At 44.9% G+C, this 13,046-nt stretch overlaps 1 protein-coding gene across 3 annotated transcripts in view; it reads left to right on the top strand.

Moving 5' to 3' along the window:
• Positions 1-1,166: 1,166 nt before the first annotated feature.
• The window catches only part of LOC147426270 (sphingosine kinase 1-like), a 39,868-nt gene continuing 27,988 nt past the window's right edge, over positions 1,167-13,046 (top strand). Inside the window, exons 1-2 of one of the 3 annotated variants that reach the window (XM_086499294.1) lie at positions 1,171-1,633; positions 1,732-1,774. In XM_086499294.1, the coding sequence (XP_086355420.1) occupies positions 1,312-1,633; positions 1,732-1,774 (365 nt within the window). In that variant the 5' untranslated portion in view covers positions 1,171-1,311. Of the gene's footprint in view, positions 1,634-1,731; positions 1,775-13,046 lie in introns of all 3 variants that reach the window. The other 2 variants (XM_086499293.1, XM_086499295.1) reach the window with 2 other exon arrangements.

Below are 13,046 nucleotides of genomic sequence, written 5' to 3'. Positions count from 1 at the left end.
TGAATTTGACCAAATTACATATATAAGAGATTGCATGCATTCTGAGCTTGTAATTACGATGCATGGTTTAAAGGTTAAGTTCCATGTGCACACTTGAATATCCAACATTTGGTACATGAGGAAAGAAGAAGGGAGAAACACTATTACAAACCCATAATTGAAAATATGAGAGCAACAATCTAGTAGTCAAGGTATACTCTTTATGATTTCCAAAATACTGGATTCTCTTTATGATGGGGAAAGTAATCTTCAATCTAGTAGTGTTGACATAGCATTTCAGACGTTAAGAGCCGCTACGACTTTTAGTTAAGGCATATCATGCCTCCTTTCTTTACTCTTATGCTCACATCGCGTCTAAAACATAATTAGTATTGATAAGAGACAAAGAGCAACCCCTTGAGATCGAGGGGTCACTTTGCACATACCTGTACCGCTAATGAAGGTGGCTCAACTTTAACCTTCATGAGCATTAAATAGAAAGTGCTCTTTGTTGATGAGTGCGCTTGTTGCGTTCGGTTGTATGCTTCTAGTATCTTTTTCACAGACTTAGTGTAGCGAAGTACATCTCCACGCTATAAACGTTAGCATGCAATTACTATTGTAGCTAGACTATCATACAACACATGGGAGCAAGCGTGCGCACTCACACACTCATTCACTCACACACACACACAGAGAGAGAGAGAGAGAGAGAGAGAGAGAGAGAGAGAGAGAGAGAGAGAGAGAGAGAGAGAGAGAGAGAGAGAGAGAGAGAGATGTTCAACCCCTCATGAAGAGGGGTGATTCCTAAGTCCACAAGAGTGAAATTTTGAGATAACATTATAGAATTTGGCTACAGACGAAGAGTGAAAATGTCTCATCCTAGACAAGGAGATGAAACAGGAAAGATGAATATTGAAACTTTTTCCACGTGGCAAATGCATAGCCTCCTTTTGCTCACAAAAGACAAGATATTTTGTCTTTGCTTGGTTCAAATGATGATCTAGACGATAAAGATCTCATTCAAGATAAAATCCTTATGAATGCTTTCATCAATACACATTTGTCTTTGTAAGAGTGATTCCTATCCCATGCAACCAAGCAAAATTTAGCTGCAAGCTTCTCATGTTTCATTAGCCACAAAGGACCTAACACTAACACAAAGGGGTTTGTTCTATGAATTGACGAGTAACCATTTGGCCAGCTCATGAACATGAAGTATTAGGCCTAGAGCGCATCGACACGATCGCTGAGCTACCCCAGCTGTGTGTGTGTGTGTGTGTGTGTGAGAGAGAGAGAGAGAGAGAGAGAGAGAGAGAGAGAGAGAGAGAGATGGCTCTGTATTCCGACGAAGATGCTGTTCCTAGTGAGGATATGGAGCTTGATGGTCGCATTGTCAAGGCGACCCTCTCTCGTACCGGAGTCATTCGCTGGACAAGCTCTTCTTTTTCAGATAGCCTGGTCTTGCAGGACGATCTCCTCGGCTTCTCCCGTGACCACTCTTCTCTCACTCTTTTCACTTTCAAGGTAGGTCAGGTTGGCTGTTGTGCTTTGAACAACGCTAGAGTGAGAAAAGATATTGTTCTGAAGTTTCGTGATGCTGATACCCTTGAGTCCTGGTCCCAAACCATCCAAGAGTGCTTAAATGGTGCAGGTATGTGTGTAGAGAGAGAGAGAGAGAGAGAGAGATTATGAATGGTAGATCGGTTTGTAATCTCAATCCTATTAAGGAGATGTTTGTTTGAACATCAGCAAATTTGGCATGTAGAGGGGCAGTACACCATGCATACAAAAGGTGTGGAATGTAAAACCCTATTGCAAGTTGAAACCCAAAGTAGTATGACTTGTATTCTTGTCCATCCATCATTTACTATATGTTTGTTTGAATTATACATCTCGTATGAATAAACAATTATTTTACATCGTGATTTTAAGGGTTTTTCCTAATGTTTGCAATTTCGTAGGCAGAATAATTTACTAGCCCTATGGTTTTCACTTTGAATTTATTCGATAAGCTTTATTGGTGCAATCTCAACAATGTTCCTATGGTGTTCACTTTTGTATCCATCTATTAAGAAGTATTGGCGCAATTTCAAGTAAGTTTGAGAAGTGTCCGATGGTGTTTACTTTTGTGTCCATCTAATGAGAGTTATTGGTGCAATCTTGAGTATGTTTGCCAAGTGGCCCCCCCTCTCCCCCCCCCCCCCCCCCCCCCCCCCCGCCCAAACCACCCACCCACCCACCCAAAGGCTTAACGTTGAAAGATAGATGGGGATTGCTTAACTGAAAGAAGCTAGGGTCTTGCTCTTAGCTCTCAAAAAGTTGGTATTGGTGAAGAGGAGAGGCGGGATGTGGGACTTTATGCAAATAACTGTTGGAATTAGGGTTGCAGAGAAACACACACAGCTTGGAGAAGACGAAGGAAGCTCAAGGCACACAATAGAGAGTGTGTTACTTAGTGTGCAATGGAAAGATCGATAGCCCTAGAGTGATGGGCGTATATACAATGCACGGGGGAAAAAACCTCCTAAAGAGGGAAAAAATGCCCCGGCGGTCCTAGTGTGTTCACGCACATCACTACCACATGTATATGGTAACAAATCCTCTCTGGAGTGATGCGGTGAACGAGAGCTGGCACATGAGTAAAGGGAAGTGCCATGCCCTGAGGACAGGATCAGTCCACAAAGGGGAGTAAGCCCAAAGCTTTGCGGAAAGCTTCAAGCTTCTCACGAGACAATGCCTTTGTGAAAAGATCTGCAAGGTTGTCCTGTGTTGGCACATAAGCCAAGCTGATCTCTCCTGCCGAGAGCCTCTCCCTGACATAGTGGTAATGCACCTCAATGTGCTTTGTGCGAGCATGAAAAACTGGGTTCCTCGCAACTGCCAATGCGCTCTGACTGTCGGTGTAGATAGTGTTGGCAGTGTCCTGTCCAACACCCAAATCAGCCATAAGGCGTCTGAGCCATACACACTCAACCGTAGCTGTGAAGACTGCCTTGTACTCAGCCTCACAACTCGAAGGTGGCCACAGTAGGTTGCTTCTTGCTCAACCATGATATACATGAACTGCCAAGCATGAAACAAAAACCACTTGTGGACACTCGCGTGTCAAAACAACCACCCCAATCTGAGTCCGAAAAAGCATGTAAGTCTGGCGGCAATGATCCCCCCTTGGGATAAAACAAGCCAAGATGTAAAGTGCCACTAAGGTAGCGGAAAATCCTCTTGACAGCCTGCCAATGTTTAGACCCTGGGCTATGCATAAATTTGCTGACCTGTGAGACTGCAAATTGAATATCCGGCCTCGTGTTGCATACATAAATGAGGCAGCCAACAGCAGTTTGGTAAAGAGTGACATCAGCAGGATCGCCAGCATCATGTAGACTCAACTTCAAACCTGTTTCCATGGGAGTGGCAGTAGGTTTGCAATCCTCAAGTCCAAACTTACATAGCAATGTCTCTATGTAACTTTTCTGACACAAGGCAATACCACCATCACACTGCTTAAATTGTATACCCAAGTAATGATGCAACAGCCCCAAATCTTTCATCTTGAAAGTAGCATTCACATCAGCCTTAAATTCAGCAATATGTCTCTCATTTGGTCCAGTGATCAACAAATCATCAACATAAAGAACCACAATGAGAAGTACATCACCCTCACACTTTACATACAATGTGCTTTCTATTGGATTGTTACGAAAGCCTCTTTTAACCAAATGAGTGTCAGCTTTCTCATACCAAACACGAGGAGATTGCTTCAACCCATACAAAGCCTTCTTACATCTGCACGCTTTGTCCTCTTGGCCTTTTATGACAAAACCGCAAGGCTGCGTTACATAAACTTCCTCAAATATGTCACCATTCAAGAAAGCAGTAACAATGTCTGATTGATGTACATCCCAGCCAAAATGAGCTGTCAATGCACATAGAAAACGTACAGTAGTCATACGACAAGTGGGAGCAAAAGTCTCTTCATAATCTATGCCTTTTTGCTGTGCATAACCTTTTGCAACAAGTCGAGCCTTATGGCGATCGATCTCACCATCCGGCTTGCGTTTCAACTTGTAAATCCACTTCGTACCAATGGCCTTTTTGCCAGGAGGCAAATCACATAAAGTCCATGTGTCATTTTCTATAAGTGCATCATATTCTGATTGCATGGCAGTCATCCAATTTTCTGAATTCTGTGCTTCATCAAAAGACAGAGGCTCCTCAACATCATGTAAGCTAGACACAGCCAAAGCATAACAATCTGATGCATAAGATGCATGGCGAGAGCCTGAACGAGTACGACTAGACAAAGGTGCATCCAATTTACTGTCACGCAAAGTGTGCACCAGCCATTTTGGCATACCTCTGGCCTGCTCATTTTCAACCCTTTCCTCATCAAGTACATCATGTACATCTGCATCAGTAATAGGCTGATCTAAAACATTTTCAGAAACCCCCATAGGTTGTACATTGGCCTCATTGGAACTGACATTCGTATTTCCACCACTGAAAAGAGGCAACAAAGTGTCATAAATGTCCTGTGAGCTTACATTGCTGTCTCTAGTACTTGACAACAAGGGTTGAACAGAATCTTCCACAAACACTGCATCTCGAGAAACCAGAATACGTTTTGTTTGCGGATGATACAACCTGTAACCTTTGCTTTCAGCACTATAACCAACAAAAATACATTTGACAGCCTTATCATCCAATTTTCTGCGCTGCACTTGTGGCACCAAAGCATATGCCAAACAACCAAAAACACGCATGTGCTCAATAGAAGGCTTTCTATCATGCCATGCTTCATATGGAGTAATAGACTGCAAAGCTTTCGTAGGACACCTGTTAAGTACATAAGTGGCACACATGATGGCCTCAAGCCAAAAAGAATGCAGCAAAGCTTGACTTTTGACCATACATCGTGCCATTTCTGTCAGTGACCTGTTTTTCCTCTCAGCAACACCATTCTGCTGAGGTGTATAAGGCATTGTACATTGGTGTTTTATCCCACGACTAGCCAGAAATGCATTAAATTCATGAGACATATACTCCCCCCCTCGATCGGAACGGAGGGTGCCCATAGTACATCTCGAGACATTTTCAGCCATAGCCAGAAATTGTTTGAAGCACATAAAAACTTCGGACTTCGCTTTAAGCGGAAATACCCATTCATGCTTGGAGTAATTATCAATGAAAGTCACGAAGTACAGGTAACCCAAGGACGGAGTTTGCATGGGCCCAAAAATATCAGTATGCACAAGCTGCAACCTGCATGTGGCCCGAACTGAACCATCCTTTGGAAATTTAGAACGCTGCATCTTACCCAAAATACAACCTTCACAAACATGTTTGACAGGTGCTTCAAGAGGTGGCAAAGAAGCAACCATATCAGATTTTTGCAAACGCAGCAAACTAGCAAAATTCAGATGACCAAAACGTGCATGTCAAAGTTTTGCATTTGAAATAGCCTTTGAATTTGCAACAACATTTGCAAAATTTTGTCCACACTTGTCATACAAAGTGAGCTTATACAGCCCACGGCACAAAAGGCCAGATGCAACAATTTCATCACCAAAACTGAGATCATGAACTGTACATTTGTCATCCACAAATTTGACTACAAGTCCAAGTCTAGCAAGTGCGGATACAGATAAGAGATTCTTCTTGATCCCAGGTACATAAAGTGCATCAACAAGTGTGAAGGAACTGCCATTAGCAGCAGTGAGCACAATCTTTCCAACTCCCTGAATTGGATAAGAGGCGTTGTTGGCACAAGTGACTGAATTCCCATGAGGGACAGACTCGAGAGAGGTAAACAATTCACGATGTAAGGTAATGTGCTTTGTAGCACCACTGTCGAAATACCACACATGTGAATCTGCAGCAACTGACAAGCATGCATCATGGACAGCAGGATTGTAAGTGCACTCTGCGCTAAAAGCCCATTCTGCATCAATATCAGCAACACAGTCTCCTTTCACAGAAGACTCAACAATGGCTGCATTTGTAGTGGAACCAGCATTTGCAATGGAACCACCCTCTTTCTTCTTAGCCTCTTTGGCCTTCAACTTAGGACATGACTTGATCAAGTGATCATTGGCTTTACAATAATGGCAACGCATTTTCTTTTTGCCCTTATCACCAGAATTTCCAAACGAATTGCTGTCAGCAGAAGCATTAGGAACAGAATTTTTGCCACTCGCAGCAGAACCATAAGAAGTGGCTGCATTGCTGTTACCACCCTTTCTTAGAGAAGCAATAAAAGCCCGTTCAACTGCACGTTGTTTAGTCCTGTTTTTTCTGGAAAGTGACTCTTGCAACAACAATGTGCATAATGCATCAAACTTGACAACTTCTGGATTTCCTTGGGTCATAAGTCTCCAAGTACTAGCAAAAGTTTGGTAAGAATCTGGTAAGGCATCAAGAACAGTCTGCACAAGGGAACTGTCTGAAATAACTTCACCTGCAGAAATAAGTTGCTCATTGATATCCTTGACACTAGCAAGGAAAGTGTCCATATTATCTTCCTCATGCATAATCTTCGACTCCAGCTCTTTACGCAACAAAGCAATTTTAGCCTCATTGCGGCTTGCATAAAGACCTGCTAGAATATCCCAAGCCTGTTTTGTAGATTTTGCTGAATGGATGTGAGGAACAATGGTGCGCTTCACAGACAACGCAATCAATGCATGAGCCTGCGCATCCTTAACATCCCAACGAGCTTGTTCTGCCGTAGGCAAAACAACTCTAACAGCTGCAATCCTTGCAGCAAGACGTGCAACATCCTCAACATCGCCTACATCCTCAGAACTAGGACGTACATCAATGCCCTGCACAATGTTCCAGACACCCTTTGACACAAGAACATGTTGCATCATATAAGCCCACATAGGGTAGTTGTCCCCATCCAACCTGTCCTCAGCAGCAAACATCTTGAACACATCTGTGTTGTTGTTGTCAGCCATGGTAAATGCTGCACCTGATGTGAAAACTGCCTGAAAATAGGAGAAACGGAGCGGGAACAACTTGTGCTATATAGCACAAACCGTAGAAGACTATAAGGCACCTATTATGCAGAAAACGGCACTGACAGAAATTCTGCACAAAATGACGAAATAGCCTGTGCAGTACTGCCTGTAGTGGAAACGGAGGCCGAAATGAGCCCAAATCAAAATTCTGAGCAGACCAAGCTCTACGAGCTTGCTCAAAATATTTGTCGACCTGCGAACGCTTACCAAAGCTCACTGAAATCGGAGAAAGTGAGCAGGCGTGTGCTGGAGCAGCTGGCGACTAAGCCCGGGAGGACGTGACCTGCTCTGATACCAATTGTTGGAATTAGGGTTGCAGAGAAACACACACAGCGTGGAGAAGACGAAGGAAGCTCAAGGCACACAATAGAGAGTGTGTTACTTAGTGTGCAATGGAAAGATCGATAGCCCCAGAGTGATGGGTGTATATACAATGCACGGGGGAAAAAACCTCCTAAAGAGGGAAAAAATGCCCTGGCGGTCCTAGTGTGTTCACACACATCACTACCACATGTATATGGTAACAATAACCTTATGCTTTTGTGGCCTCGGGACCAGGTCCCACATATCATTCCTCTTAATGGAATCAAGCTCTGCCTACATGTGGTAACAAGTCTGCGCCTTGGTATCAGAGCCTTGGCGAAGGAGAAGATGCACTGAGAAGAGCTTGTGAAGAGTACCTCCCTTGCCCGCGTCATCTTTCCTTGCCTCTAGCGATTTAACACGCTCCCCTTGTAGATGCCGTTGTCCCCTTTCATCACCACCCGTTGGCAAGCCCTCTTCCCTTTGGCCCACCGTCGCAGCGCTTTGAGACGTTGCTGCATATAGGCGTGCACCTTGGCGGCGCTTGCCTCTCGCTCCAAGTGCACGTGCGTTTTAAAACACACCTGCCGGCAGTGACAAATGCTCCCCCCTTTGGCGGCGATGTCAACTAGCTTGGCGTTTTGAAACGCTACCGGCTTGGCACTTGGGCAACGACATCAACAATGAAGGACTTATTGCCCCCCCCCCCCCCGCATGCCCCTCTCTCTCATGCTAAGCTAGCGTTCTAAAACGCTAAAAGCATAGAGTGGTAGGCACATTAGGGAAGCAGAGGGGGCAACGGCCGACAACGTCTTGGTTGCTATCAACGAGGGATTGGGGAGCACTTTCAAGAGAAGTTTTTTTGAAGAGCTTTGACGTGCAGCTTGGGAGATGAAGAGGCGGAGTTTGGAGCTCAAGAGAGGTCATAAAAACGAAGTTTATGTTGAACGGCTTGGAGGATTATTTGTGGTTTTTGGAGTGCGAGAAGGCATTATTTCCAGATTTTGCAACTTCAACATAGCCCCCCTTGCTCGAGTGCCAACGATAAATTGAACGGCGATAACTACGCCCATTGGAATTTGATTATGCGACTTTGGTTCTCACAAAAAGGCTTATAGGACATTGTTGACTGTTGGGTGCAACGGAATGAATGTTTGTGCTTTGCTCAAGATGAGTGCTCCGAACTGTGCTCAAGGTTCCTTTTGTTCTTATGGAAGGTAGAGCCTTCCGTTCTTAATGAGAGAATGCTATGATCACAAACAAAGTGAGTGGACACTGTGCATGCAAGTGTATGAGACTGAGAGATAGAGAGAAGAGAGATACGACACCAGAGACGTAAAACCCTCCTCCGAAGGCCCCACTCTCGTCGGCGAGAGTGGTCTACTTATAATTGCACAAACTGGTATAAATTGAATGCATGTGACTGATGCAAGTCTAGGCTATGTCGGCGATGACGACACCGACCTAAGGGCTGAAATCTGCAATCTTTTATCTGTTGTCCAAAAACGCTAGGGGCTGAAATTTGCTACAATCCAAAACACTAGTTTTGGGGCTGATTCTGTTGGTCTTTGTCGTTGAAATTCTGCAGGTCTTAGGGCTGAAAACTGATGGTCTTTGATGGCTGAAAATCACCTGCTGAAAATGTCTAAAGGCCGGAAACTGGGGCTGCTTTTGCTATGACCAAAAACGCTAGGCATGGGGGGTTCTGTGGCGATGGCAATGGCTGAAAACACTGATGTGTTGCAGCTTTGCCGGCGATGCTGAAACTGAAAACGCTATGCATGAGGAAATACGCGAGGCATGGGGATTGCTTGCGGTGACTACCTGTTCCAAAAACGCTAGCTGAGGGAACTCCTAGAGATGATGCTTGATGGAGAAAACGCTGGATGCTGAGTCTTGCTTGGAGGGGAGAACTGCCAAGGTCTTGTTTGAGAAGTTGCCTGCTGAGCTTGGCTCCTGTTGCCTCTTCTGCCAAATAGTGCTAGTCTAGGTTTGCTTATATACAAACTTACTCAATTTGCCCTACCTACTTTCCAACAAAAGTCACTTAAAAATAATAAGTGAAAAATGTCAAAAATAGGTAAAACAGGCTAAATGCATTGGAAAATTCCCCTGAATGATTTTGATGGATTCTGATGGGAATGCTTTTGATCATGTTGTGTGCAACCAGAGGATATGCATCTACACTAAGTGTCTAGACATGCACGGTCTGCGAACAGACTCACAAAAGTGCCAGATCACTTCTAAATCTAGACTGATTGGACTGATTGAACCCTTGTCGTGTTGTAGCTTGTCCACGGACACATGGGTTGGATGTGTCTTGTGACATCGATGGCTCAGAGCACCATCCTCCGAGGGATCCTAACAACAGGTACACCCCCCTTCAAGATGACGAGCATCTCAAATTATGTGTCGATTGGGATGCTGCTAAAGCGAAGGCAATGTCGGCCATTGCGGAATCTCTTATGAAGGAAATTTCTCCAGCTTGCTTTGGTTCTCACGAAGTTGACTGAGGCGTATGAAACGGTGTCTAGGACACCTTGGTTACAAATCACGAAGGAAAAGCTGGAATTTGATGATCTCAGCTCTTCTCTTATTGAGGAGGAAGCCATGTTGATAACTCAAGGCAAAATTCAGATTTCTGAGATAGGTGTAGAAGCACTTATTGCTTCGGATTCTAGAAAGAAGACCAAGAACAGTCTTGTGGAAAGCGTGGTCATTTGTCTAAAGATTGCAGATCCAAAGGCAAAGACAAAGGTTCTACAAAGGACAAGGGCAAAAGCAAGCATTTTGAGAAAAGCAGTGATAGTGACTCATGGAAGGACAACAAAGAGGCTGCTGGTGTAGTGAAGTCTACAGTGGCAAGGACTCTTGCCTTCTAGTCACACGGAGACCAGTGCCGCCACCAGGTTTAGCTAGAGAGAGGCTTGTGAGTGGCAGAGAGGGGCAAGCAATGCTCCCTATAATTAATTTGGACCCTTGTGTTGGAGTTCAAGTTATCGGTGTTTGAACCCGTGGATCGGAGTTCAAGGCACATGCATCTAGTAGGGAACTAATCAGACGTATCTGAAACACTATGGATGAGTGCACCAATCCATTGTTGGTCGGATTATGGAAAGGATGTGTCCCAAAAGCTCATTATCCTGGAGTACTTTGGACGTGATGTGTTCACAGTTCACGAATGGGGATTCTTGGACGTAGCGTGGTCTATAGTTCAAATTTTCTAAAAGGCAACCGATGCTCAAGATGGCATTTTTTCTAAGGTACATAATTGAGGGTCGCAAATCCAAGGTGCATCCAGCAAGGAGCTGTTGTTGGGGTGTCCATGGTAGCTTCTTCATCGACTTGGTCTCACTATTTATGTCCACTATGAGATGGAGAGAGGGTGTTAAGAGTTTTGGCATCTCAAGTGAACTGCCCAAAGTGATCCCATTATTTATTTTGGCTTTTATATATTTATTTTACTTAAAGTCTGGGTAGGGCAATTTACTGAGGTGGGTATATATGCGAACCCCTTGCCTCCATTGTATACATCATTCAGTTATTCATTGCCAAGATTGATTGGTTCAAGAGACTCTCTCTCTCTCTCTCTCTCTCTCTCTCTCTCTCTCTCTCTCTCTCTCTCTCTCTCTCTCTGCGATGGATGCGAGCAGCCTGTGAACAAGGCAGCGAGCCCTCTTTGGAATCCAGTGAACAGATGCCAAGAACCTCTCTCTCTCTCTCTCTCTCTCTCTCTCTCTCTCTCTCTCTCTCTCTCTCTGTCTCTGTGATGGTGCAACAGCGCGCTGCCTGAAGCAGGTCATGTAGGGCTCGCGCAGGAAGTGCAGAGGCAGCAGAGCTAAAGGCTGAGGGCAGAGAGCGTGCAGGTCTGGTGCAGCACTCGTGTAAGGCCTGGTGCAGCCATTGCGTAAGGTGGGGAACTCTCTCTCAGCGCGTGGGCAGCCCAGCAGGTCTGCGCGTTTGGTACATGTAGATTCTCAGCACGTGGGCAACCAACTCAATAAGGCAAATTAAAGCAGCACGCAATATGTCTGGTGCCGCACCAGATACACAGGAGGAGGGTGACCTCTTCACCACTCCACCAAAGGCAAAGCATACCTTCCAACGAACAAGGCAACGAGAAGGTATCCTGTCACCAAGTCTGCTGAGAGCAAAAAAGGCCGCCAAGCTCAAAGACGAACACATGTACGAGAAGGTTCAGATCACGGAGATGAGTGCTCTGAGAGAAAATTTCGAGAAGGAGGTTTATAGTGCTATGGAAGCACACGAGGTCGATTTGTCCAATGCTTTCAAAGCTGAAATGCAACACTTTGTGAGAGCTGAAGTACAAACGGTAGAGATTTCTTGGCAAGCGAAACTGGATAAAGAAACAGCCACTTGGGAAGCATGGAAAACCGAGATGCAAAAGTCAATTGGTGAGAAGGATGCAATGATTGAAGAACTACGGAAGGAAATCGCATTTTGTAAAAGCAAACCTACAAATGAGGGAGAAAATCAGCCATGCATGGTGGAGGAGCTGAAAAGCATTAAAGAGCAGGTTAAAACCCTCCAGGAAGAAGAGCATCAAAAGACAAAGGAAGCTTCATCATGGGCTGATATTCTCACTAGAACACAAAAGAAGGCTGAGGAAGCAGAAAAGTGGATTGAAGTGGCAAAGAAAGGAAAAGGGGGAGTACATAGTCTCACACCCCCATCCACCATCATCAACATGACATTAGAAGAAGAACAAAAAAGAAAGACAAGAGCTCTACATGTACGTGTAACCGGGCTCAGAGACAGAGACAAGGTGGAGGAGGAAACAAAGGAGCTCTTGCTCATGATGGGCATCACAAGCCCTTTGCATACGCGAGCTTGGAGAGTGGGCAAAAGAAGTGAAGGAGGGGGAGAATCTTCAAGGGAAAGAGCACTCATTTATGCTTCCCAACTATGGAGGCAAAGAAAGAATTTTTGAAGAAGAGACCCACTCTCAAGAAGACAGGTATCTTCCTTGGAGATGACCTCACGCTAGCACAACTCGCACACATGAAGGAGGTTATGCAAGAGATAAAAGCGGCAAGAGAGAAGGGGAAGATTGCTTTCTATAGAGATGGGAGAGTAGTGATTTTAGAATGCCGCTCCGCATGACGGTGCGAGACCTATGGGACCACTCTTCATATGGCAGCGTGGAACTGCAATGGATCATTTCGGTTGGATGTGGGGGCGTTTCAGGACAACTATTTTGGGAGAGACATTGTTTTTTACTCAGAGACACACGAGGCTCCGGGACAGCTTATGCCACATGTATCTGGATATAGGTGGGAGACGACATGCAGAGCAGGAACTAGATCTGAGCTCAGAGGACGGGGATCTGGAGGAGTAGCTGTCTTATTCAGGAGGAGCTCCAACCACTCATACACATTGTTCGTAGAGATGAGCAAGCCAGGTATATGTGGGTGAGGCTGAGGGCAGAGACTCGTCGTTTTCTTTACATTGCCATATGCTACTTTCCTCCTAGTACTTCAGCCTATGCTATGTCCAGAGGACAGTCCCCCTTCTCGATCTTAGATGATGATATCTTGGAGTTCTCTAGAGATGGTGACATTATCTTGTTGGGGGATTTCAATGCTAGGACAGCTCAGATGCAGACAGCTTTCTATGATACTTCAGAGGAGATGATGAGGGAGTTGGAGACCAGCGACTTGGGCTTGTCTAGGACTTCACAGGACTTGGAGCACACAGAGTACGGGAGATTCTTAGTAGAAA

This window comes from Adiantum capillus-veneris, chromosome 24 (genome assembly GCF_014529385.1).
Source record: "Adiantum capillus-veneris isolate H3 chromosome 24, ASM1452938v2, whole genome shotgun sequence".
Taxonomy (NCBI): Eukaryota; Viridiplantae; Streptophyta; class Polypodiopsida; order Polypodiales; family Pteridaceae; genus Adiantum; species Adiantum capillus-veneris.
The sequence above is the reverse complement of the archived record's forward strand: the minus strand, read 5'-3'. Positions and strand labels throughout refer to the sequence as shown.